General features: G+C 21.7%; 3 protein-coding genes and 1 long non-coding RNA gene across 5 annotated transcripts in view; 3 read left to right on the forward strand and 1 right to left on the reverse strand.

Annotated features, from left to right (window-relative positions):
* LOC102675767 (guanine nucleotide-binding protein-like 3 homolog) overlaps positions 1 to 2364 on the forward strand; it is a 2940-nt gene extending 576 nt beyond the window's left edge. Inside the window, exons 2-8 of the mRNA XM_006615000.2 lie at positions 116 to 220; positions 290 to 657; positions 733 to 1120; positions 1209 to 1560; positions 1624 to 1846; positions 1939 to 2110; positions 2192 to 2364. Of these exons, the coding sequence (XP_006615063.1) occupies positions 116 to 220; positions 290 to 657; positions 733 to 1120; positions 1209 to 1560; positions 1624 to 1846; positions 1939 to 2110; positions 2192 to 2286 (1703 nt within the window). The 3' untranslated portion in view covers positions 2287 to 2364. The remainder of the gene's footprint in view (positions 1 to 115; positions 221 to 289; positions 658 to 732; positions 1121 to 1208; positions 1561 to 1623; positions 1847 to 1938; positions 2111 to 2191) is intronic.
* Positions 2365 to 3007: 643 nt separating this feature from the next.
* Positions 3008 to 6861, forward strand: LOC102675905. The gene is made up of 4 exons (XM_006615001.2): positions 3008 to 3410; positions 4771 to 4952; positions 5029 to 5189; positions 6525 to 6861. Exons 1-4 carry the CDS (start codon positions 3206 to 3208, stop codon positions 6724 to 6726), a joined length of 750 nt encoding a protein of 249 aa, XP_006615064.1. The 5' UTR covers positions 3008 to 3205; the 3' UTR covers positions 6727 to 6861.
* A 5520-nt stretch (positions 6862 to 12381) lies between these two features.
* Positions 12382 to 27890, forward strand: part of LOC102676181 (cardioacceleratory peptide receptor) — an 88647-nt gene continuing 73138 nt past the window's right edge. The window contains exons 1-2 of one of the 2 annotated variants that reach the window (XM_031510123.1): positions 12382 to 12665; positions 18424 to 18814. The gene's annotated coding sequence lies outside the window, so the exon portion shown is untranslated. The remainder of the gene's footprint in view (positions 12666 to 18423; positions 18815 to 27890) is intronic. The other variant, XM_031510122.1, reaches the window with a different exon arrangement.
* LOC116185540 lies at positions 16557 to 17407 on the reverse strand. Its single transcript, XR_004150384.1, has 2 exons — positions 17345 to 17407; positions 16557 to 17055 (listed from the first exon to the last, which is right to left on the reverse strand). It is a non-coding gene; the product is annotated as an uncharacterized LOC116185540 (long non-coding RNA).

Raw genomic sequence — 27890 nt, forward strand, 5'->3', positions numbered from 1 at the left:
TTATATTTATTATATTATATTATATTATATTATATTATATTATTATATTATTATATTATTTATTATATTATATATATATTTGTTTTATTTGTTATTTATATGTCATTTATTATAGAGAAACCGAGCAAACGAATGCCAGCTCGAAAAAGATATAAAATTGAGAAAAAAGTTCGAGAACACAATAGGAAGTTAAGAAAAGAAGCAAAGAAACATCCTAAAAGTAAATATTATAACTGTATATTTGAATTATTATAGTTATAGATATTAATGATTTTTTGTTGTTTTATAGACAAACCAAAAATAATTGAAGTTCCAAATCAATGTCCTTTTAAAAAAGATATTCTTAAAGAAGTAGAAGCTATGAGAAAACAACACGAAGAAGAGAAACAAAAGCAACGTGAAGCTGCACGTCAAAAAAAACAAGAAGAACTTGCTAAAACAGGTTTGCAAGGATTAGTTTCAGCTGCAGAGAATAAACAACAGCAACATCAAGAGATGGAAATAGATACTCCACATGAAAAAATAAAAGATGCTTTAACTAAAGAGGAAAATTCATTAAAAGCTTATTACAAAGAATTCAAAAAAGTTTTAGATGCAGCTGATGTTATTCTTGAAGTTGTTGATGCTAGAGATCCTTTAGGAACTAGATGTAAACAGGTATATTAAATATATTATAAATATTAGATAAATATATTACAAATATAAGATATCTTAAATAAAAATAACTTATAGGTTGAAGAAGCTGTACAATCTGCAAAAGAAAATAAAAGATTGGTAATAGTTTTAAATAAAGCAGATTTAGTACCCAGAGAAAATTTAGATCAATGGTTAAGATACTTACGTAGTAGTTTACCAGCTGTAGCATTTAAAGCTTCTACTCAAGACCAAGCTAAAAGATTGGGTAGAAGAAAATTAGGGAAAAAAACTGAAAAGATGATACAAAGTGGAACTTGTTTTGGTGCTGAATTATTGTTGTCATTGCTTGCAAATTATTGTAGAAATGTTGGAAATGTTAAAACTAGCATTAGAGTTGGAGTTGTTGGACTTCCAAATGTTGGCAAATCAAGTGTTATTAATTCTTTAAAACGTAGTAGAGCATGTAATGTGGGAAGTACTCCAGGTATTTAGATTATAAGATTATAAGATTTTTTTCATTTTATGATGTATATTTATATTTTTCTTATAATTTTTAATTTTTTTATTTTAAGGAGTAACAAAAGCTATGCAAGCAGTGCAATTAGACTCTAAAATAAAATTATTAGATTCTCCAGGTATAGTTTTTGCTAATCCTGGAGATAATTCAGATGAATCTTCAGTAGCTTTAAAAAATGCAGTAAAAATTCAATCCCTAAAAGATCCATACACACCTGCAACTGCTATTTTGAAAAGAGTTTCTAAACCACAAATAATGGAAATGTATAATATAACAGAATATTCAACACCTGATGAATTTTTTGCTTTAAAAGCTACCAGAATGGGAAAATTCAGAAAAGGTGGAATACCTGATACAATAGCAGCAGCTCGCAGTATTTTGGAAGATTGGAATTCTGGAAAAATTAGGTATTTATAAAACATTATATTTTATAGATTATCAAATATAATAAACTTGTATTATTTTCTTAGATATTATACTGTTCCTCCAGAACAACCGGATTGTCACGTATCCGCAGAAATAGTTAGCCAAATCAGTAAAGAATTCGATATTGAAAGTTTTGCTGCAGAAGAAAAAATGATGCTTGATAATTTCGAAGAAGAATCTTCAAAAAAACAGACTATTGATTCATTATTAATTGAAAGTTCTGGACCAGTTCTATCTGCTATGGAGGTTGAATTGCAAAAGCAAGCAGTAAGTTAACTTACACATATTTATATATAAAATATATACATATATACATAATTCTTATTAAGATAATTATATCGTAATAATAATTTTTATAGCAAATTAAAATTCAGAATAAACAGAAAAAACAAATGGAAAAATCAAAAAAGAAAATGGATGAAACAAGAAAAAAGAAAACAGATCCACTTTTTGAAATTGAAGGTAATCAGAAATTAAATAAAATGAATAAATTGCGATTTAAAAAAGAAAAGAAAGAACAAGCTAGAAGAGGTAAGAACATTTTTTTTTTTTTTTAAAAAAAAAAACATATTTCTTAAATATATATTTTGCTTTATTGTTTGAATTTTATAGAAAAAGCAGCTATCAAGTTGGCGGGCCAACTCGAAGAATTCAACATCTCAACATCTGATGATTATGATTTTAATACAGAGTTTGTAGAGAAATAAATATTGTAAACATGTTTATTTAAGATTTATGTGTAAATAATTGACATGAAGCAATGAAAGAATTTTTTATAGAAACAATTTTTTAATAATAATCTTTTAATTACTCTAAAATTAGAGTATGTGATACAAATATTTCAAAATAAAGAAAAATTATTAAATTATTAAAAAAATTATTATTAAAAAATATGCTAAAGCAAAAACTTATTGATAAACAAAAAAAGTATCCAAAAGATTATGATTTTTAAAATTGGATATTATTTTTTTTTATTAAATTTTATTTTAACTCTAGTAATTTGATATAATTCATAAAATATAGACAATAAATGCATCGTGACAAACAACTATGATAAGAATCATTTCTTCTTCAAACAAAAACTTGTATTTTATGAAACGAAAACTAACGAATTATTAATAATAAAAATATCAAAATATATAATTTTGTTTTCTTTATCCACGCGCATTTTTTCTTTCCGCTTAATCATTTTATTTTTTACGTTTTAAATATGCATTAATATCAATAATTCATGAAAACAATTGCATTTTAATTAATGTAAATAATGCATATTTCAAATTTATTTATTCCACAATAAATATTATTAATAATAAATATTATTGCAATAAATATCAGGTAAAGTTAGTTATCTATTCTAATAATACTTATCATAAGAAAAATGAAATTATATAGAGCTCATAACAGTTATAAAACTATATATAATCAGCGTGTATGATAACTCAAAACTACCGCGGTTATACAATTCATGTCATTCGGCTATAAGTCTTCAACAAAGTAGCAGTAACTGTGACGAGTGACATTTAATACTTATTAACTCGTTAATTTCCACCGCACAATCGGTTCATTTTTCTCGAAATTTTGTTCACGCATCATCCGTTCATATCAGTTCTGATAAATAAAATAATAATGAGCAAAAAAGAAGAGGAAATTATTTTTCCCTTAAAACCAGCTGGTCCACCGAAAGTGTGGAAAATTATCGAAACTAAAAAGAAAGACACAGGTGCTCCGATAAAATTCTCTATTCAACAAATACCAGAAGACAGATACGAGGATGTAATTGATCATATGTGTAAATATTTCATCGCGGACGAGCCTATATCTAATTCTTTGAGTAAGTCGTTCTTCTTTTTTTCTCGTATATTTTTAATTGAAGCATAATTCTGGAACAAAAAAATTACATGGTAACATGATAAGACATTAAGAATAGATTACGACTATGTTCTTACATGATATTGTTATTTCTATGTGATGTAATAAGAAAAAGAGTGAAGAGAATTATAATTTTAATATTTTTATTTGATTATTTTGATTATTTAATTCCATAAGAATTTTTATTGAAATTTATTTAAAACAATAGAAACGCAACTATGATTGTCACATTTTTGGATGTGATGAAAAAAAAATTTATAATTTTAATATTATTTATTTAATTTTATAAAAATATATTTCGTTTGATTTTATTTTTCATAAAATAATTATTTACAATGTAACGCTTTCAAAAATAAAATAGCTCATACTATTCTGTTCATAGAAAAATAATTCTTTTATTTCTAGCAATACTATATAATGCTATACAATCAGGTCGGAATGTAGTTATCTATAAACAGATTAAATTTTATAAGCTTATGATAAATCATTCGTTTATGGTAATATCTTTATGTATGCCCACATTTCTTGAAAAATATCTTTTGTATGTTTTTAAAAAAACAATAATACGAAATTTCTCGTGAAACTCAAAATAATTGAAATAAATAATTGATAAATTAAAGAGATATATATAATAATGTTTTATGAAATCATTTACAAAATGGTGAAAAGAATCTTTTAAATGATATTGAAACCATAAAATGAAATGATGAGAATTTTGAACAAAGATTTTATAAAAAAAATTTCATTTATGATCATTAGTTATTTTTTTGTTCTAGTAGAAGAAGATATTTTAAAAAAAAGTCGAAACATCCAATTGATATTAAATTTCTTTAAATTTTGTCTCCTTTCCATTACTTTATTAAAATTTTCTTTAAATATAAATTTTTCTTTTTTTTTATTAAAGTTAGAAACTTTTTTAAAAAATTTTCTTTTCTTTTCATAACATTTCGTTCAAAATTTTCATTACTCTATTTTAAAATCTCAATTTCTCTTTTAAAATATTAAAATATATATATAAAAAATAATTTATAATTATAAAACATATGAATTAACGCCATATATATCATAAAATCTTTTTTCTCTGATGCTTTATGCTCACTTTATTTTTCCTCTTTCGTTTCAATTGCTTGTTTCCTCAACTGTTTTGAATTATCGTCGATTTTTGTTTACAATTAATTATCGGATAACGCTAATCTTTTCACATTGTGAAAATCATATCATAAAACGTAATATTTTTTCATGTAAACAAATAATATTAGAAAGGGGAAAAATGCAAATAAAAAGAAAAAACTGCAAACATTTAAAAAGCATGCTACTTTCAGATGGAATAAACGATCCTGAATACGTGGAAACTTTTAAAAATTTTTGGAATAAATTTTTGAAACAAGGTTTATCAGTGGTTGCGTTCACGGAAAATGTGAATGGCGGTAAACCTATAATCGCGGGATGCAACATGCTTGGATTGAGTTTCAAGGGGGAGGAATTCGATTATAACGCGATTAAAGTAAGTTTTATCCGATTTTTAGACTTAAGAAAAGAGAATAAAATTGCGAGAAACGGTTTTGACATTTGTTTTCCAGTCGGAAAATGGGCAGAAAGTAGTCAAAGCTATTGTCGAGTTGAGCAAAAAGGCAAATGTGTTTGAGAAATATGGGGTGGATAAATATATGACCGCCTTTGGCCTTTCGGTGAATCCATCCTACAGAGGAGCCGCTCTAGGCGGTCATCTTCTCAATGCCAGGTACAAAAGTTCAATCATTAATATGTCTTTCTATGCTCTTTTCGATATTGTTTTTCGTTCAAAGTTTCCATTTGTCTTCACAGCTTGGATAGATAATATTTACATTTAAGATGGAATAGGAAAATTTTATCTTTAATTTTCACACATTTTGTAAATTTATTGTTGCTTTATTGAAGATTGATTTATTTTTCTTCAATCTATAATAATGCTCAACTGTTGCATTTTGTGCAGAATTGTACACACTAATTTCTAGGGAATGGAACTGTGCCAACAATTCTCAAAGCACTTACCTTCTGCTCCTAAAACATTTATCTCTATACACTGTTTCTGCATACCAAATTTAAATAATTCAAATTTCTTCTAATTCAAAATTACTTGTACATACATACATATTTTATTTTAACCAAATTTAATTTACTGAAAAAAAAAAATGATAAAATTAATGAAAATAATCATTTTTATTTGCTATAAATATTAAAAAATGATGGAATAAAATAAAAGTTTATTACATGAAATATAGAAAAATAAAGAATCGTAGAGAAAAAAAAATTGAAAATAAAAAAATAATATTTTTTTTGTTCGACGCTTTTCGAATAAAACGAGTTTGAAAAATTTTCCAGTACAACTAATATTGATTATTTTCCGATAGAATATGAATTAGTAATAAGTATTGTGCTATTTGTTAACGATAAACTATTTACCTAAATGTAACACACACTGATATATGCTATTAATGGCAGTATATAAGTGACGAGTTCAGCCAATTATAGAATATATGTGACTCCGTTATATATAGATTGGTAAGTTTGTATAATTTGATTTATCTCACTATATTTTATACTTTTTCGGATGCCTATCAAGAAGTAAATATCCAATGATAAATTTCTTTTATTTAAAAAATTAGTTTTTGAAAAAATTAAATTTGAAAAACTAGCCCATTACACGATTCCTTGACTGTACATGTTTAATTTCAATTTTGTTAGAAACAAATGATAAAATTTATTCTATATTTTTTGATATTATTTTCACCTATTTATATAGAAATCACGTGCAGAATCGTTTATCGATAGTTTACTCGTATCTAATAAAAAATATAATTATACTTGAAAATTTTCCTTGTTTTATTTCAAAATGAATGGAAAAATTTTATCTTTTTTTTTTTCAATTCATTTTTCCGTCTTTTAAATTATTCATCACAATTGTTACTAATCATCAGTTATAATCATGTGTAATATAGAAATAAAGATATAGAAAGAATTTTTTTCTATATTTCATTCCATCTTAATATAGAATATTTAATTCCCTTTATGCAAATTTTAATAAATTTCTGTACAGAGTGGATATTGGCCGTGAATACAACATTTCAGTAACATCCACAGCGTTCACCTCACCGATCTCTCAGAAACTAGCCGCACGATGTGGATTCGAAACTTTGATTGAGAAAGATTACGTAGATATGGTGGATGAAGAAGGAAATCAATTGTTTCCAGAAGTCAAAGTGAAATCTTTAAAAGTGATGAGCAGGAAGCTTTTTTAATGTGAACAATATTATAAATCGAATTATAAATATTTAATGTTGTTTATTAATTTTAAAAGTAATATTACGTTCTTTTAATTTTTTTATTATATACATATCTTTGATAATTTTATTTTTTCAAAAATGGTAATCAATGTGAAACATATTTACATATTTTAATGATATTTTTATTTAGAATATTTTATCGTATTATTTTTTCAAAATGATTTAAGTTTATTTGCAAAGAAATAAAAAATAATTTTTAATATCATTTTTAAAAATTTCATTTTAAAAAATTATCAATTATCGTATAATTATGTAATTTTATTTGAAGTATGATTGTAATATAGAATAACAATTTATAATCTAATCAAGTTGTAACTTGTTGATTTTTTAACATTATTTTGATAAATAATTGATAATATTCTCAACAATTGGAAAAATATACGCTTTCTTGGAAAGTTAGAAAAAAACTAAAAAATAAACCAGATCATGTATTTTTGAAATAGTAACAGCCAAAGCATATGCAAATAACAGAAAGAATTTTTGGATCAAGAAATATTGGAAAATCGTATACATATCATAATAGTTGCTTATCACTGCGAAAAAGAATACAAATGTACAATCTCTGATAGTGCGAATTATTTGAAATGCGAGTAATGAGGTGATGCGGTCTATTTCCGGGCGTAGCAAGAGGCACAAAACGAGCAAATTACCTGACAATGGGACAAACGATTTCAATTTGTGTCAATAGGAAATTTTATCTCCACGTTTTACTATTCAACACTTGTCGAGAGCAATACAGTGTAAAAATTTTCTGCTTTTTTTTTTGTTAATAACGTTTTTAAAGAATTCATAAAAAATAAAAAAATTCATGAAAAGAGAAAAAGAAAAAAATTTTCTCTTCTAAAAAGAATTGTTACACATAGAATCGGTCGATAAAAAAAAACAAAGCGTATTGAATTTCTAACACAATGATGTATCAATGAAGTTAATGAAAAATATTTCTTGACGAATGGAACGATGTTGATAAAAGATCTTTTGTTGCTTTGTCCCCTACGAATATGTTGCATACGCGACGTGCTTCGAATTTCGATAGTTTCGCGATGAGCACCCGATGACTAACTGTTTTACCATCGGTGCATACTGAAAATATGGGCGAATGTACTTCCGCCTATATCGATAAGCAGCAACAATGCGCATATAGGGATACGTGTGTTACGAAATTCGAATGACAATCATCGTATTTTACTTTTTACGGTAAAATGAGGGCCAATAAGTATGTCTAAAGCATACTAATTAATGAGATTGTCGTTCGATGTTCGATTAATTATCATTCATTGCTATAATTACATCGAGCAGATAATTATTTCTCGTTTTCTATTCACAGCTTTGTATACATACATATATGTATATATAGAATAATTAAATAGATAACGATAATTCAGAATCTATATATTGGAAAAAGTAAAGAATATAAAAAATGTAATGGGATGAATATGAATGGAATATATACAATGCATATTTTGGAATTTAATATTAAAAATGGAATTTATATGATAATTAATTGAGATAATTAATTCAAAAAAAATTATCGATAGATATTTGACTATTACACATTTTAAACAAGTAAAAAAATGAAAATTGTATATTCAATCCTAACTTTAGTTAATAAAAAAATATTGTTAAAATTATTTCTTTTTTTAATTATTTTTAATATAAATTTTATTGAAATTGATAAAATTGAATGTTCTTTTATTAATAGATGCTATTGTACGGTTATTTTCGTATATTTATGCATAAGATGATGAGCCATCTATCAATTATTTTTTATTCCATTAAATTTTTATTTTAAGATTTATAATAATATAAAATATAATAATATAAAAATATAATAAGATTTTTAAAATATATAGTGTATTCAATGAAAGTAATCTATTATTTGACTTGTAAGAAAGAATACAAAATATATTTGATAATATTCGAATAATATTTTTGAATACGTACGTATATATATATATGAATCATATTAAATAGTAATAATTAAATAAATTATAATTTTCGCATCATATATTATATTATTATTAATTATTAATATTTATATTGTATAACATTTTAAATAAAAATCTTAAATAAAATTCATTGTTTGTTTTATATATATATATAATATATGCACATATTTATAAAAGCATAATAAAAAAAAATATTAATATAATATACAATTATTAATTAAATTATAAATTAAATCAAATTAAAAATTATATAATTATTATATTAAATATTGTATTAATACGTACATATTATATAAAATAAAATATATACATATTTTATATATATATATATATATAAAATAAATATAAGATTTTCATAATACATTCATTAAATATTAATATGTTCGTGAAATATCTTTAGATGATATCTTAGATGATTCTAAAAATCAAAACAGATATAAAAGTGAGTATACTGAAAATGTCTGTTAAGATTTGTTTATTAAGTTATAAATAGAATGCAGATATTCATACTCGTCAAATATTTAAGAAATTACCATTTATATTTGTAAAAATATATACATCATATATACATGAAATATATATATATACAAATAATGTAGAATATATGTTTACAATTTTATATACAATTTTTTAAAATATATCTATATTATATTTTAAATTTCAAATTTAAAAAAATATATTTCAACAATAATGTACTATTGATATTTATGAATACTTGTCGATAACAAAGAATTCAATTTTGTAATACAAATATGCTATAAGCACAAAATATGCAATATCTTTGTACGAATATTCTTCTCTTCAAAAAAAAAAAAAAAATACAAAGAATATACATTATGCAATCTATATACAATGAAAAAAATATTTTTAGGATCTTCCAATGACCAAACAAATTTCTGTCTACATTTTGTATCTTTTATCTATATATTATCATTCTATATTCCATGCATTTGGATGAACATTTACACTCTAGCTGTAAACAATTGAAGTTTGCATTAGGCATAGAATAAGAAAATCAGACAATAACGTGACATAGTACTATTTTACTGTACTGGATATTAATTCTTTAATGTTAGATTAGAATATGGATTTCTATATTAATATCACTTTGACTTTTACTGTGTATGATTAATTATTTAATTAGTAAAAAGAATTTGTTTATGATTTTTTAATATATAATATTTTCAATGTTGCATATTATTTATTCAATTTTTCAATATTTCATGATTTGATAAAAATTTATAATAATAAATGATTCTTTGCAATTTTAAAACGATATTATTATTTAAGTGACAAATATTTTGAAAAATGCTTGTCTTAGAAATAATTATACGTATAACATCAATTGTTTATAACTTAATAATCAAAAATCATAATTAATATTTTTATAAAATTTTCTTTAATTATGAATTAATGATAAAGATATAATTTATGATTCAGTATGATATATATATATATATATATATATGTTAAAAGAAAAATACACTTTTTGTAATTGCCTCAGAAAATAATAAATTATGAATATTTATTCTTTCTTTTTTTTATTAAATCTATTTGTATTTGTATTATTTTTTAACATAACTGCTAACACAACTTGACATTATTTTATAATATTTCAACATATATTAGTATTAAATATTTAAAAAAAAAAAATGAAAAATCATAAATTTTATTTCCAATGCTAATTATTATTTTACATTCATGAAATACTTCTTTTTGATCTGTAGTCTCTATCCTTTACTTTATGATTATTCTATATAATATTTTATATTAACACTGTATGAAATAATTCTTGAGAAACTTAATATGTAAGAAAAAAATAGTAATTATTCTAAAAAAATAATATATATAAAATAATGTATATAAAATAGTTTATATAAACTTTTTACTTATTTCAACAAATAGAATTATCTTCTCGAGTATACAGATCTATCACCGTATAATCCATTTTTCTCACCCACGTTCCATTTCCTCTTGCTATCTGTTCAAATTCCCATGTAACTGTAGCATAAGTATAGAGAAATTCGATGCAGAAGTGTAACGGGAAAGCAGTCGATAATCTTGACAAATGGATGTACATAAGGTGGGAGTAAAGGCATTCGAGAATTCTCTAATGCTGCCAATGTCAGGTATTATTGAGCAAAAGATGATTGTTACGTCTAAGGTGTGAAATATTTTGCATTGTTGATGATACGTGAATATGTGAGTAATGTTATGTATCATTAATTATGTTCAATGTACATATTTGTACAATTCATATTGGAAAGAGACAAAAGTGGACAAATAATGATTATACATGAACTTTGAGTGTATTCAACGAATGAAGGGTAGAATAAAATTGTATTCTCTCTAAAATTGCTAACAATTAATAAATTATGTTTGGAAAACAATTTCATTCAACTTTTTTAAATTTTCGAAATTTCATTCGACGATTTAGAGGAGATACGAAGATAAATGAGATTTTCGAAATTTCATTCGACGATTTAGAGGAGATACGAAGATAAATGAGATTTTCAAAAAATATAATTAATAATTTTCTAATGATTTGCATTGATTTATAATTTTCATTTTCTTTAATTTTTTATATTTTTAAATTAATTTTTTTCTCTTTGATTCTATTCTTTGACTGAAGTGACTTTTGTTATTCAATATAAAATTATTGTAAAAAAATGTTTTTAAAATTCACGTGTACTTGATCATTAATCGTTATCAATTAATCAATTGTTATTAAGTTATAATTTTTGTTAGTGATTTTTACTTTCACTGTAACAAAAAATTTTAATATATGCATATTTAATGAAATATTCTAATTTAGTCTAGAAATGATATTAAAAATATTAATTAATTTGATATTTTAATTTATTTTGTGATTTTTAAAGAATAAAAAAAATAAATAAATAAATTTTGTAGTTTTAAAATATTAATAAAAATTTGAATTATTGTATTTCTTCTCGAATTTGTAATATTTGACATTACATTTACAAGTAAAATTCTGTAAAATATAAAATAAAATTTCTAATTTTAAAATTATTTATTTAACCATTTTATTTATAATTAGATAGTTTTCAAATCAAAAAAAGAGAAAAAAAGATAAAACATCTTATATTTTTATTTTCTCTAGTAACATTTTACATATAAACTTATTCTTGTTTTACCATCTCTTATTAAGAATTAAAAATAGAAGATAGAAAAACTTCTTTTTGCCATATTATACTACATAATATTGTCATAAATTATATATTATCATAAAAACGTTAAAAAATGTTCTAAAAAAAATTATTTTCAATAAAATGGTTACAAAATCTCACAAATTTTTTATTATAAACAATTATTATTGATTTAATACCGCATCATTGCAAAATGCATAAGAATATTAAGTGAAAACTGATCCACGTGTTAACTTTTCTAATATTTTTTCTTTTATATTACTATTGCAAACGAGTGCATATCAATTCTAAAAACTATTTTTCATCAATTCATACGCTAAACATTTCTTTTTTCAAATATTTTTTTTTATATTATTTAAATAAAAATTTTAAAACATTATTCGAGATTATCGCGATAGTAACCGGGTAGTTTATTCCGACAGGATCTTTATCGCGCATGCGTACGCAGCTTGCAAACTCCTACACGCGTATAGCATCGTCTACGAAAATGTAAGTATAGTCATCGTGGATTTGTTCGCCGGCTCAGTCGCGTTCGGCGCGTCGTACAAGCAAGTGTGTTCTTATTTGTTCTTACCCCATTTCCAACTTTCTTTACATAGCATTTTCCCAACTCTTTGTCCATACTCCGTCCATTATTATTTCCGTCTCGACAAGGAATCGTTTCTTGCGATTTTTTATATTTTTGACGAAACGGCAGTCCGCGAAAAAAAAAAGCGTAATCAAAAGGATAATCAAAAATGCATCGAACTTAAAAAAACCAGCCCAAGGATTCTCATTAAAGGTGAAAAGAGCAATCGTAACATTTTGCTGTTTTCCTTGTTTCTTTTTTTTCTTATTCCGATATAAATTGAAATTTACCACCCTTGTTCCATTTCTTATTATAACAAATATATTTTGTCACATTAACAGAGATCAAAATCTGTTTTCATTGAATTGCTAATCAATTTTCTTTAGAATTTTTGGAAATTTGAAAATTTTGATCAGAAATGAAAAGATTAATAGAAGTTTCATTGTAATAATTAGAATTTTTATTTTCGCTTTTTTAAGATATCAGAAATCAAAAAAAAAATTCAAATAACTTTACAAATAGATGACATTCATTTATATACATGAAATCAGGAATTTTTTACTTCCTGATTGAAATATTCCACGATTGCAAATTAAAAAAAAAAAAGAAAAATAACGGTGTCGAATCGATATTTCTTCGTGGAACTTTCGTATTTTTCGATCTTGTTGAAAGACAATCGTGTATTTCGAATAAATTTCATCTCGCGAGAACATGTAACACACTGAGAATGTTTCTTTCGCGAAAGACATCGGTTGACAAGCACAAAAGTAAAAGAACGTAACTTGTTGCGGAATGAATTACCAACACATTGTCGTTGCTTGCAAGTGTGACACTGTGCATTTATCGAATGTGATTTTTTTTTTCTTTTCTTATTCGATTGTATCAAAGAGAAGAAAGCAATTAGAATGTGATTCGAAAGAGAGAAATGTATTTATTAAAAAAAAAAAATACCAATCAGATTACTTTATCGACCGAGTTTTTTAATTCTAAAAATTTTATATATTATATAAATATATATATATTTTATGAAAATATTAATATTAAATATTTTATGAAAAAATATTTATGTAAAAAAATTTATGTATGTCTATAAAGATCCATGTTGATTTTTAAATTGAAATTAAATTAAAATATAAAATATTGGAAATATTTCAAGTTTTTTATTTTAATATAAAGATTATTTTATAAAATTAATTATAGAATATAATTTTATTCAAATAATCATATCAATTTTTATAAATTTATTTTTATAAATTTTATTCATTTTATCTAATTTTCTAATAAATTTTTATGTAACAGTACAATATTTTGATTCATGAATTTTATTTATTTTTGGATTATTGACATAAAATTTACTTTTCAAAAAAAAAAAATTTAATGAAATTGAATTTGAAATGATCTTGGTTATTTTGTTCTGTTTCTTGTGAAATTGATGGATAAAACGATTATGCAAAAAAAATTCAATAAACAAGATAAATTCGTAAAAAAAATTATTTGAATGATATTCTATTATTGTATTGATTAATTTTGTAAAGTTGATTTTTATATTTAAATAAAAAAAATGAAATATGAGATATGTTAAATTTGGATGGCTCTATATTACCATTTGTCGGTATATTTGTGTTTAGAAAACAAACTCTTTAACTTAAATTCATAACATGAACTTTTATATTATAAATAAAATATTGCTATTTAAAAAATAAAAATTTTACAAAAATATTTTCATTATATAAAGTGGCTTTATTATTTCTATTTTTAACCAGATTGATTAAATATTCCACTTTATCATACTGTTACAAAATAAAAAAATTTAATTATAAAATTGATAATTATTGAATTGAATATGATTGTGCATTTAAGAAAAAATGAAGTATATATTGTCATTTGTTATGTTCTGAATAGATTATGAAATTCTGAATAGATTAAAAAAAGAAATTAAAATTAAATTAAGAAACAAAAAAATTTTATATTTAACTTGCATTTTTACTGGCTTTAATATCAATTTTATTTTCTCTTTGTCATTGAAGTTCAAACAATCAATTCAAACGATGAAGAAAAAAATGAATAAAATTTTTTAAAGATTTATTAAAATTTTCAGATTTTTTTTCCTAAATAAAAAATTAATATTAATAATTATGTGCAATTTTAGTTTATTGTATGGTTTGAGTTTCATTGTTAAAATTCAAGGAAGTGAATTAAAAATAAAAAAATGAAAGGAATAATGGAATTTTTTACAAATTCAGCAGAATCTTCATCTTTTTTTCTTGATAAAAAATTAATATCAATAATCGTAAATCATATAGTTTTTATTTTATTTATTGTTAAAATTTTCGAAGAAACAGTAAGTTGAAATGAAATGAAAAAACAAAAGAATAAATGAAAAATGAAATTTTTAATAAGCTTTTTTCAACAATCTTAATTTTTTTTCCTTGATGTGACAATTTATTAACCATAAAATTTAATTTCAATAATCTCGAATCATATAATTTTTATTTATTTTCTTACTATTCAAAATCGAAAATCTAATCAAATAATGTAAAAGATTGATAAATGAAATTTCTAATAACTTGATATATAAAATCTTGATTTATTTTTTTTACATATTATTTATTAATAATGATATCAATGACATGTCAATAATCATATGATTTTATTTATTTATTTTTTTTTGATTTTGTAATAATTTTTCTTTAATTGAACGAAGATATATCGATTATGAGATTTTTATTGAAAAAATGATTGAAATTTTGAAAAATCGAAATTTAGACTAATTCAAAAATTTAAAAAGTCTAAAATTTTACCATATTATTAGTTGCACAAATCTTGATTTGGTTTTTCATATTAATAAGATATTCATAAGATAGATATTACAATTGTGGAAGACAATAGTTCATAAACAATGCAATTTAATTAAATGATTAGATTCAAATTATAAACAAAATTACAGTGGAAAATAGCTTGAAGTATGATAATTAAATTTCCACTCGTGAAAAAAAAAATATTAAGTTTGAAATTTATTTAAAGAAAAAACTTAACGAAAAAAGTTTTGTCATTGTTTTTATAATAGAAAAGTATGTAATAAAATAAAGATCGTTCTATAAACAACTAAAAAATGATTATTCAAACATAAAATTAAATATATACTAAATTATATTTAAGATTATATATTTTTACACACATCTATATTTTGGATTTTCAAACATTTTTAAAAAAGTTATAACAAATTTCATAAAATCATTTTTCTCAATTTTATTTTCATATTATTATTTATAACAAATATATTTTTTGTGATGTTTTTTTTAAGAGATATGACGTTTTAAAATTCAAAATTTTTTATTTACCGAAAATATAATTGACTAAAATATTTTCATTTTTATAATATTATTATAAATTTTTTTTTAAGAATTTTATTTCAAAACAAGATGATGAAATAATAAGATTTATGAAATAACTTTTCTTAATTTTATAATTTCACAAATTTGTTCTAAAGTCTTTATTCTCTCATTAAAATAAGACTTCACTCTAGTCAGCTTAAGAAATTATAGCTTAATTTTTATGTAAATAAATAAAAATGTAATATTCTTTTCCTTTAATTCGCTTTTTATTTAAAATTTATTAAATAGAAGATCAGATTTAAACTAAATTCAAAATTAAGTTTTAGATTATATTTTAATTAAGTGTTAAATAAAAGTTAAATAATAAAAGTTAAAAGTTAAATAAAATTAAATTTAGATTAAATAAAAATTAAATTAGATTGAATTTAGCTTAAATTTCTAAGCTGTTTCAATTAATTTCTCATTTCAAAATATATTTCTCAAAAAAAAAAAAAAAAAAATTAAACTAATGCACATCATTTTCTTTCTACAAGCTTATTATTTTAATTAATCTATTTCCATTATACAACTCTATATATACGCAATCTCTCTATATTCAAAATTCTATATAATCTCGATATTTTATGCAATATAACCTATTAATTAACCTATTTTCACTCTACAATTTTATATATATAATCTTTCTATATAACCTCTCTATACTTTACAATATCTTTAATTTCAACACTTTATACATATAATATAACCTATATTCATTTTTCATTTTTTGCTCCTCAAAAAATAATAATAATAATAATAATTCTTCTTTTCATAATATCAAACATATCTTTCTATTCCATAATCCTCATTCATAAAACCTAATTCTTTCATAGATAATCTCGTACAAATTTCGAAATAAAAGTACTTCCAAACACAGATCTTCTTTCCAAAGATCAAATGGAACATGATCGTCCGGATTTTTTCTATTGATCTCTTAAAACATTCTCTATTACTATCACAGTATTATCACGCGCGATCCGTTTCCTTCCATTTCCCGCTTCTCGAATCTCACTTAGAGGTCACTCGACATAACCAGCATAACGAAATGCTCCCACGTAACAGGAAGACGGCTCGCTTCTTCCCAGAACAGGTTCTCCTGATGCACCGATTTTTAAGAATCGGATTTTTCAACCGGTCACGTTGAAAGGCCCTTGATTTACAGCTGTCGTCCCACAGTGATATACGCTGTATCTCGTATAGGAACGATTCAATCGTCCTGCTGGCCTCATCTTCGTTTCGAGAGGAAATACGATATCAATTAAGGGAATATCAAATGGAAATTTTCGATAATATTAATGTTCTTGATTCATTATTTACTTTATGTTACAATGACTAAAGCATTCACACTCAATAATTCAGATATAATTAAATATTGATATAAAAATATTGTGAAAATATTGATTCGTTTGTTCGAGGAATAATAATGGAAATGACTTTATTATTTCTTAAGTTTTTTTTTTATTTAGATTCATAATTTTGTTTTTTTGAAATAACTATAAATTTTAAATTTGGTCATACCTTTGTGATTGAAATCATATAATTCAATCAATTCAATTCATATAATGAATTTTGGATGAATTTAATGCTCGTCATCTATATTTTTCTCAATTTTCAAATAATGATTGAAATGCTATGATCTTGATTATTAGTAAATCGATTCCACTGTCAGTTTATTTTACTTTGATTTGATTTTCTAGGAGTACTTATTGGATTATTGTGTAAGCGATATTTACATGATTTAATTGTAATCAAGCTGAATCAAGCTTAAAAGTATAAAAGGATCAATTGTTTTGTTTCATTTCAGATTTCATTATGCTGGAACAAAGTTTTATTATTAGTTAGTTTTGACAATTTTGAATGTAATTCATTTGATTTAACAAAAACATTTTATTTATATTTTATAGAAACATTTATAAATTTATAAATAAATGTAATGCATATATATAATATAAATAAAAAAAATATATATATGTATTGTATATGTTATATATTATGTGATATATTTATTATAGACTATTAACATATTCATAGAATATCTTTGAAAAATAGATTTTAGAAATCAAAAAAAATACAAAAGTTAATATATAAAAATATTAATTGAAATTTATTTCTTAAAATATAATTTAAATTTGCATTAGATGAGATAAAAATAAAATGAAACAGTTTTATCTTTGAATAATCAAATCATCTCATTCTTTCACAATTCTATTTCTTCATTTATTCTAAAGCAAACTTAAATTGCTTAAACAATTGTCTAATAAATAAGTAAAAATTTTTATATATCAATTTTCTTGTTTGTTTTGGATAATATATATAAATCCTAGGAGTATTTTAACACTTTATATATAATATAAACAAACAAACAAAACAATGAAAATGAAAAAAAGAAAATGATAAAGAATATTGATTATCTCACTTTGATATACTAACAATTAAACAATTCTTTCATCTGAATTAGTCAAAATATCTCAATTATGATTCAAAAAGATGAAGTACCGAGTAAACAGCCGCGTTTCAATGTCACTTCACTCCATAAACCGTACAAATCCCCCACCTCTATCCTTCGAATCCCCTAAAAAAAACCTTTCTTCGTGCAGAGTCGTCGAAAACAGTGTCCGGAAGAATGTTCGAGGATCACGACTCTCGGCAGTAATCGCAAATCCAGTGAAATCGATCCGAGGTGAATCAAATCGTTCTTGTGCCAGACAAGGTGAAACGAAATGAAGTCGTCGGATGCTTAGTTAAAATTCGTGAGAAGCCATGAATTTTTTATGGCCAAATCACCGAGTAAAAAACTTGAAAATCGCGAAATAACCGCGGTGAAGACGAACAAAGGACGAAATGTTCGTGGAAGAAATCGTGAATAGGACCGATGATAATCACACGTTCCAGAAAGAGGGATCAATTTGGAATTTTACGGATTATCCGAATATCAACGACACGCTGCTAGATGCGAACGCGAAGATCGACTCTTTCTACTTCTACAAGGTGAGTGTTAAAGTAAACACAGGCTGACTCTATAAATATATACACTACTGATTGAGGTTATGTTTCGAAAGAGAGTAGGCTGATAAAAGTAGAAAGATAGATTTTAGGATTCTCTTGTTCGAATATAGAGAAGAATCGGATATAAAAATTATGATTTTGTTTTTGTACTAATCCGAAAGATTGTTAAATACTGCGTATATAATAATTAAACGAGACTTTTGTACGATTTAAGAGAAAGAGAATGATATAGTCTTTGTTTTAATACAAGCTTTGTTCAAGAATTGCAACCAGAGCACTCTTGCGTAGTAATTTATTAACTAGTAATATTAATGAATTGGCAATGCATTAATAATTAGTAACGTCTCTTCTATAAATATAATATTATAATAATATTAATGAATTGAAAAATAACATGTTATTAGATTATAGAATTCTCTTCTATAATTTTATAATTTTATATTAATTAGAATAATCGGGTTAATTTGTAAATTAAATTTAATTTTAGAAAAAAGAATAAGATAATAGAAAGTATTTTGTTTAAAAATTGATAAGTGATATATCATAAAATTATAAATTTTTTTCCAATATTTTATAATTTTATATTAAATAAAATAATAATAAAAGAATAAATTTTTAAGATTGATAAGATGATTTGAATGAACAATAATAAAAACAATTCTAGGTTTTATTAAAAATATAGATTTGAAATAAAATATATCTCACGAATTGTTGAAATTACTTTCAAGATTATTTTTTTCCAGATATATAGATATAAAACTATAAAATTACATTAAAAAGTAGTCTTCGACAATCATTTTCAATGTAGTTTCTATTTGCGCAAAATACTTTCAAGAGCAACTTTTGATGCTTTACTGTCCAATGTATTCACACCTTAAGGCTTAATCGAGATCAGAGCCCTCTGGCTTTTGATAGTAATTTATAACTAATAATGTTAGGTTATAGACTTTTTTTTTAAAATTTTATAGTTTTATAAATGGAATAAAAAATATATTATAATAAAAATATTATAATAAAAAATAATATTAAATAGATTTATAAACTATTATACGAATCTTATAAAAAGTGATTAAATTATTATTATTTACCATTAAAATTAAAAGAGTTATATGTTGTGAATGGATCTGTTTTCTGATAATCTATCGTTTCAACAATTACATCTAAATTGTTTATATGACAAATTCATAAAACATCTAATATGTAACCAATTTCAGAAAGAAGAAATACTCTTGTTTTTATTAGAGTATGCCGAATATTTGATAAAGTGCAAAATATTTTGTGTAGTGAACGATATATTTTTTTGATTTCAAATATTATATGGTATAGTATGAATAATGTCGACGTTAATCTTAAATTGTATATGGATATATAGATATTTTGGATTTACAGAAAAAACGAAAATTAAAGTAGTAAATATATATGTGTATTTGATAGTGGAAATGATTATGGAAATATTTTTATGATAGTGTCTATGCAAGAGATAATATATTATTAAATAAGCGGAAGAGTTCAAGTTTTTTATTCTACGGCAAATATCTAAAAAAATCATTATTTTTGAAAAATTATTTTATGCTTTCTATATTTCATAGAACTATTTCTAATGAACAATTTATTAATTAATAGTTAATTGAATATATGAATTATGATTTAATATAATTTATTTTTACTATTTATTAATTTTGAATTTGATTATACACAGTTTGTATATATTTCAATTTCGATTTTTTAAAATTAAGAATTTAAATGATAATATTTTATTTTATATTTTTCAGTACTATACTAGAATATTTTTACATATACAAAATAATCTCTTATTATATAAATTAGCTTCTATATAAATAATTATATAGATAATATATATTATATAGATAAGATAATTCTATGTATAAGATATTTTACTCTATATATAATTTTATAGATAAAAAATAATTCTCTAAATCGAAATAATTTCGTTAAAATAATATTTAAAAATTTATATAATAAATATTAAAAAATTTATAATAATGAATAAATTAATAAAAAATACTTATCAAAAGTATAATTTAATCGATAGAAGATATTTATTTAGAATGTAATATATTAAATTATTAATTAATAATAATAATATAATTATTAATAATAATTCAATTAATGAACAAAATTTAATAAAAAAATAAATTTGAAATATTATGTTGTAAATATATACATATGTAAAAAAATATTTATTTCAATTATTTAATTTTTTATTTTATTAATTATTTTATCTTAAAAAATAAATTTGAAATATTATGTTGTAAATATATATATATATAAAATATATAAAAAAATATTTATTTCAATTATTTAATTTTTTATTTTATTAATTATTTTATCTTTACATTGGAAAATAATTGAATTATAAATAATAAACATTAATAAAATCAAGTAATTATTTCAAAAAAGTTTATTTGATATATTATTTAATTAATATAAAAACAAATTATTGTAAAACAATAATCTATCTATTATAATATTTAAAGTTAAGGAAATATGTAGATTTATGGAAATATTTTTATTTCTTATTTCAAATGTTATTTTTTAAAATTGAAAGCAAATACATATTTAATGAAACAAAAAATGAATTTATGGAATACCTCTACTCTAAAATATGAACTTTTTTCATTTAGAAATAAAATTATTTTATTTAAATAAAATGCGTGGTTAAAATTTGAATAAAAAATATTTAAGAATGTTGAAAATATCGAGATAATTCTAATTCTAAAGAAACACAACAATATAGAGATAAAAATATATATTATTTGAAAATCGATTCAAAAAACATGCAAGTGTTCACCAAGAAAAAATTTATATTTTGAATAATATGTAAATATTTTATAATATAAAAAAAATATTTGAAATAAAATAAAATAAATATACTAAAAAATCCAAATATCTTTACGATCAAATACTATTTGAAAATTCTAGATTTAATATTTAAATTATGAAAAAATACTATTTATAAGTAGATTTAATATAAATTAAATATTTATTTTACATTTAATCGCAATAATATTAAAAATTAATTAATATTTTCTATTTTACTATATATACAGTATGACTTCAATATATTATATAATGGTAAAGTTAAAAATTGTACATTTATTTAATAAATATCTATTATTATTTAAAACTATATTTTTCTATATTTATATATAGAAAATATATAGACAAATTTTCAAGTATAAAGCTAAAATTAGCTATCTTTCTGATTAGATACGAATGAATTAGCGATAGCTGATTATTTTACATGTAAAAATAAATAAAAAATATAAAATAAATTTTTTCATTTAAAAATTAAATTTTCGAAAAAAATGAATTCGAAAATTATATATAGATTTGATTATATATATATATTCATGTCAATTTTCTCAAAAATAAAAATTTCAATTATGAAATTTTATTTTATAATTGTAAAGTAAAATATTTATAAAATAACCATCTAACAGATAATTAATTCGTATCTAATCGGAAAATAGCCAGTTTTAGCTTGAAAATTTTGTAAATATGAAACTTTTTCAAATATGAAACTTTTAATAAAAAAATTTTATTTTATATTTTCGATTTATTTTTTCATTTATAATAAAATCATTTAGCATCATATAAATCGCCTTTATAATATTTATTTGAAAAAATAAAAATATTACTTGCTTTATCAAAAATCTATTTTCCTCAATTTTTCATAAAAATCAAAATTAAAATAGAATTAAAATATTTTATCAAAATTTTTGTTTCTAATTTTTTTTTTTTTTTTTTTTTTTTATTTTTTAATTTATTTTTTTATAGTTTATATAAAACAATTTATATATCCCCCCCAACCATTTTGTTTTTTCAAAAAAAAAAAAATAAAAATTTTTTTCAAAATTTTTTTTTCTAATTTTTTTTTTTTTTTTTTTTTTTCTATAATTCTGTAATATATTATATTATAGTATATATACTACAATATATATATATGCCTCTGCAACATTCTGTATTACTCAAACGAATACTCTATTAAATAGAAATTCTATATTCTATAATTTTATAGTATTCATACAATGATGTCATATAAACTAATGATGTTATAAACTTTACATCATTCGAATAAAATATTTATTTCTATTCATTTACATCAAATATATTTTTGTTTCTCTCAATTCTACAAAAGTCGGAATTAAAATAGAATCAAGATAGAATTATTCGCAAGAATAAAACTTTAACTCAAAATTTAAAGCACAGTTTGTCTGTATCTGTAAAAATGTAAACGTCATCGGAGTAATGAATAGTGCATTTACGTTCTCGTAAATGTCGAGAGACACGTGGACGAGACGTTCGGCAATTTCTCAAATGGTAAAGTGACGTAACCCTGTTCCCACCGTTAATCGGGTCATTTGAAACGAAGTCGGTTGATTTCTACTTTTGCCCGCCAATTAGCAAGCCGGATGCAATCATGCGCGAATAAATTTCGAGGTGAAGGTAAATATTATGAGAATGAAAAGCGATTTAATCATGGCTAACCGAAAATTATTCATACGTATGTAATCATAAATTCTTTCTAGAATTTTAATCAAAATGCTGGATAAAATAGTATTTCAAATAAGAAATAAAAATATTCAAATAAAAATATTTATAGGTTATACTTCTTAAACTATTGTTTTGATATTATTGATATTAATCAATTTGAAATAATTATTTATTTCTGTATTAATTCAAATATTTATTTAATTTGTACGAATTTTTATATGAAATATATTTTAATTATTATTTTTTAATAACAATTTGAAGTTGTTATTTGAAATATTTCTTGCATTATAATGTAATGAAATATTTCAATATTATTCTCATAATCATAAAATATCATGTATCATGAATTGCATTCCTTAACAGGTGGTTGTGAATATGTTTAATTTTCATAATTATATTCTGTATTGTAGAGTAAGCAATTGAAGTGAACAGTGGATTGAACAACAGTAGATTAACTATTTTCAGAAATCATTTCTGTAAATTGAGCATTATTCAACTAACTTTTTATTTGAAATGCATGCATTTAAAGATAAGAAATCGAAATATAAATGTTAACATTAATATAATAAACAAACGAAGATTATGAGATTAATTAAATTGTATATTTTTTTTATATACATTTTACTTATATAAAAATATTATTTAAAATAATCCTTGAAATGTAAATTTAGAAGCATGAAACATTATTTGAAATAATTATTTTTGATATATCTTTAAGGTAACAATTAAGGATTATTATTTCAATTAATTATTTTAATTTGTATACTTAAAATAAATATTTCTAATATATTTGTTTGTATAAATAAAATAAATTTACAAATACTAGGTTATTTAAGGTTATTTAAATAAAATATTTCAATTATTATTTTCAATAGTTTTTATTTAAAATATATTCAATATTAATTTTTATTGAATACAGAAAAAATTCTGAAAAATATTGAATTTATTTGTAGATAATTATTTAATATCTTCTGTCAAAATTTATTTTTATTTTGAAAAATTGATTAAAATTAATATAATAAAATATGGTTTTTTTATAATTTTTTTGAATAAAAAATATAATTCTCATTGAAATATATTGAATATAAAAATATATTGAATCTTATATTTAATAAAATTAAATAATATTATTTTTTATTATTATTTATATATATATATTTATAATATTATATTTTTATTTTATATATATATAATGTAAGGAGTTCACATTTTTAAAAATGAAATATTATATTTATTTCTATTAAAAATAAATATATCTATTATGATGAAAAAAAATAAATAGTTCGTAATTTATTTAGCAATTTATTTATTATAAAAAATTAACTTTACTTGCTTTTCACATATCAAACATTTGTAATATCGCAAATATTTGCATTGTTAGCGAACATTTTATCATTAACAAACTATCATTTAATTTAACAAAGATTATCAGTCGATTCGGTTCGATAATATTTGCTAATATTTTTTACTTCCATTTATTTAATACTTTTAAAAAGATTCAAAGTCGAATGAAATGTTTATTTAGCCGTAAAAATATCATCATGCAGTAAAGATCTTTTTTACAATATTTATTATTCCACCATCCACTTTCCGGAAGTATTTGCGACAAAGAAAATTCTTCGAAGAATGTACTTTAGACGTATTTATGGTCTTGCACAAAAGAATATAATGGAAAATTGTGATAAAGTCGGATACATGGTTCTCTTTTCTATCTAGTAATGTTTTCTTCGTTTCATCACAATCTCTGACAACATAAATTTTTTCCTAAAGATTTTCCTTTATATATAACGCAATATAAATTTGCAACTATGCAAACGTAATCGTATGATATATACGTATATTAATCGCGATTAATTTTTTTAAAATATTTTTCGTGATATCTGTGGTATATTTTTCAAAAATAAGATCTCTTATTTAAGATGTAGTGTATAACGTTAATATATATATTATGAAAATTTTCTATTCTGTAGCGGCTGACGCATACGGATGCATCATAAATTTTTTTTAAAAAATATGAAAGATGAAGAAGAGTTTTCGACATATCTAATTTTGCTTATTGCTTATTCAATATAAGCATTATCATTAATAATATATATAATACACAACTATTTTTTTGTATTTTTCGTTATTTTATATTATATAGAATTTTTTCATTTTTTATAGTTTTATATTTATATTTATATTTAAATATTTATATTTATTATATAGATTATTATATTATCAAAAATTAATATTCACTATAAAAAATTTCTTTCGATTTTTAATGTGATTTTGAATGTTAAAAGAATTAAACTACTAACTTTTAAGTAAAATTTTTGAGCGCTTTAAAAATTATTTTTTTATTGAACACTATATTGATTAAATAATTATGTAAAAAATAATTATCACTTTCAATGTTTAATATTTATTAGCAAAGAATAATTTCTTAGAGCAATTTTTTTAGATATTTTTTTTATATTTTTATATTTTTTTATATTTTTTACAAATGAATACCTAAAGTTAGAATAACTCTCAATATAATATGTAAAAGAATACTCTCCAGTGCAATTTTCAAATAGAATATTAATTGAGGTTATGTCATTCAGAAGCCATATTTCTCTTAATTTCAGTTTATTTATTGAAATTATGATTGGAATATAAAAATTTAACAGGTTATAATAATATCGAATGATATTTCTATATTTTTTTTTTAGAGTAATAACAGATTATTATTATTATTATTTGTAAATATAATATATCATAAAATACAAAAAAGAATTTTTTGTCTTTCTTTTTTCATGAAATTATATTCTTTTTTATATTGAATTATATATAATTTTTTTTTGATGATATAATCATTGCCAGTATGCAGTTCAATTTTTTTCAATCATCAGAGTCTAATAATTAAAAAAATGCAAAAAATATAAAATATCCAATGCAAAATATACACATTATGATGTTTCAAGGATGGAGCAGATTTTTATCTCAATTCTATTTCTGTAATTATATTCATAAACATCTTAATTTGCATATCCGCAATTTAATTATGATTCTAACTAGAATCTATAATCTATTTTCCCGACTAAAATTGCGTCTAGAATTATTTTTATCTATATAATGCTTATATTATATATTATCATTAGAACGAATATTTATTTGCGATACATATGCAAAAAATATATATCATTTAAGCACAAAAAAAATATGCAAAAATATACAAAAGCATATTATTTATACATAAAAAATGGAAATATGTACGAAAAATATACAAATATACTCGGAAAATTTTGTCCACTGTGCAATATAAGATAAAAGATACGATACATTAATTATAGAATATTATAATTATATAATTAACAAATTATAATAAAATATTTAAAAAAAATTATAAATATTAAATAGTATTAATATTAAGTATTAATATAATTAATATAATTAATATAATTATTAATATTAAGTATGAATATTTAATATTTTGAATATTTTATATTTAAATTATTAATATTAAGTATTAATTACAAATCATATTATTGTAATAATAAATATAACCAATTATTATTAACAATATATATTATTACATATTATAACCAAGTACATAAATGATAAAAAAAAATCATCTACGATGAATCGAGATTCAATTTTGTTTTCTATTCCATTAATTTTTCTTATGATTAAATTTTTCATATAATTAAACAAAACTCAAGTTAAGTAAAAAAAAAAATTACGAAAAAAATGTCATTTCCATTTTCAAAGTTGCTTACTAATTATTATTTTTCCAACTAATATCAAATTTTTCGAACAAATGGCACAAATTTCATTTATTAAAAGTAAAGTACTATAATTTCCAATCATTATTTTTTAAAAATTAATTAATCATTTGAAAAACTTTATAAATTGATAAATTATTGTGATATTAGTTCGCCATTATATATTTTGATTGTTTATGTAAGAATCTATGATGTCTCATTATTATAAGATAAATAATTGATATCTTGAATAATTAAGTTAAAATTTTATATTTGGTATCTATCTATCTATCTATTCTCTGTCCTTAAATTTCAAATCAATCAGTTATGCAATGTGTCTTTTTCAATTTTCTTGTAAAAATTCTTAAATTTACGAGCTAAATAAACATTAATTACGATTCTGTCATTTAGAAATATTTCTCTAGGCCAAATTACGAAAGAAACGCGTGTTAACTTTCGTATAGCACGTAGAACACGAGAGAATGTCTATCGAATAGCCAAAACACATAGGAAATAGGCGCCTGTCTGGTCTATGCTAATTCGTCAGTAGACTTGGCTGCCATCTATATCTTGTCAACTGTTCCTTTTCTAACCGTTTTTCTGACATGTGTCTCATGCACGTTTAAAAAATCACACGCGAATCGCGTTCATTACTGAGCAAACGCCAATCAAACGAATCTCGTTTCTCGAGAAAAATGTGTTTATTAGGAAAAAATATGAAATGGAAATGGAAATATACAAGGTGTCCTAAAATGTGGATAACTGATTGAGAGGGACAAAAAAAATTTGAAATGATTTGAAAATACTAAAAAAAA

The sequence above is a fragment of the Apis dorsata genome, unplaced genomic scaffold, assembly GCF_000469605.1.
Source record: "Apis dorsata unplaced genomic scaffold, Apis dorsata 1.3 scaffold_207, whole genome shotgun sequence".
In the NCBI taxonomy this organism is placed as follows: Eukaryota; Metazoa; Arthropoda; class Insecta; order Hymenoptera; family Apidae; genus Apis; species Apis dorsata.

Bases quoted from the DNA above. Each gene is read 5' to 3' on its own strand.
- LOC102675905 (XM_006615001.2), top strand. From the start codon at position 3,206: ATGAGCAAAAAAGAAGAGGAAATTATTTTTCCCTTAAAACCAGCTGGT. The intron at 3,411-4,770 runs GTAAGTCGTTCT...TGCTACTTTCAG, and splicing joins GCCTATATCTAATTCTTTGA to ATGGAATAAACGATCCTGAA. The intron at 5,190-6,524 runs GTACAAAAGTTC...ATTTCTGTACAG, and splicing joins GGTCATCTTCTCAATGCCAG to AGTGGATATTGGCCGTGAAT.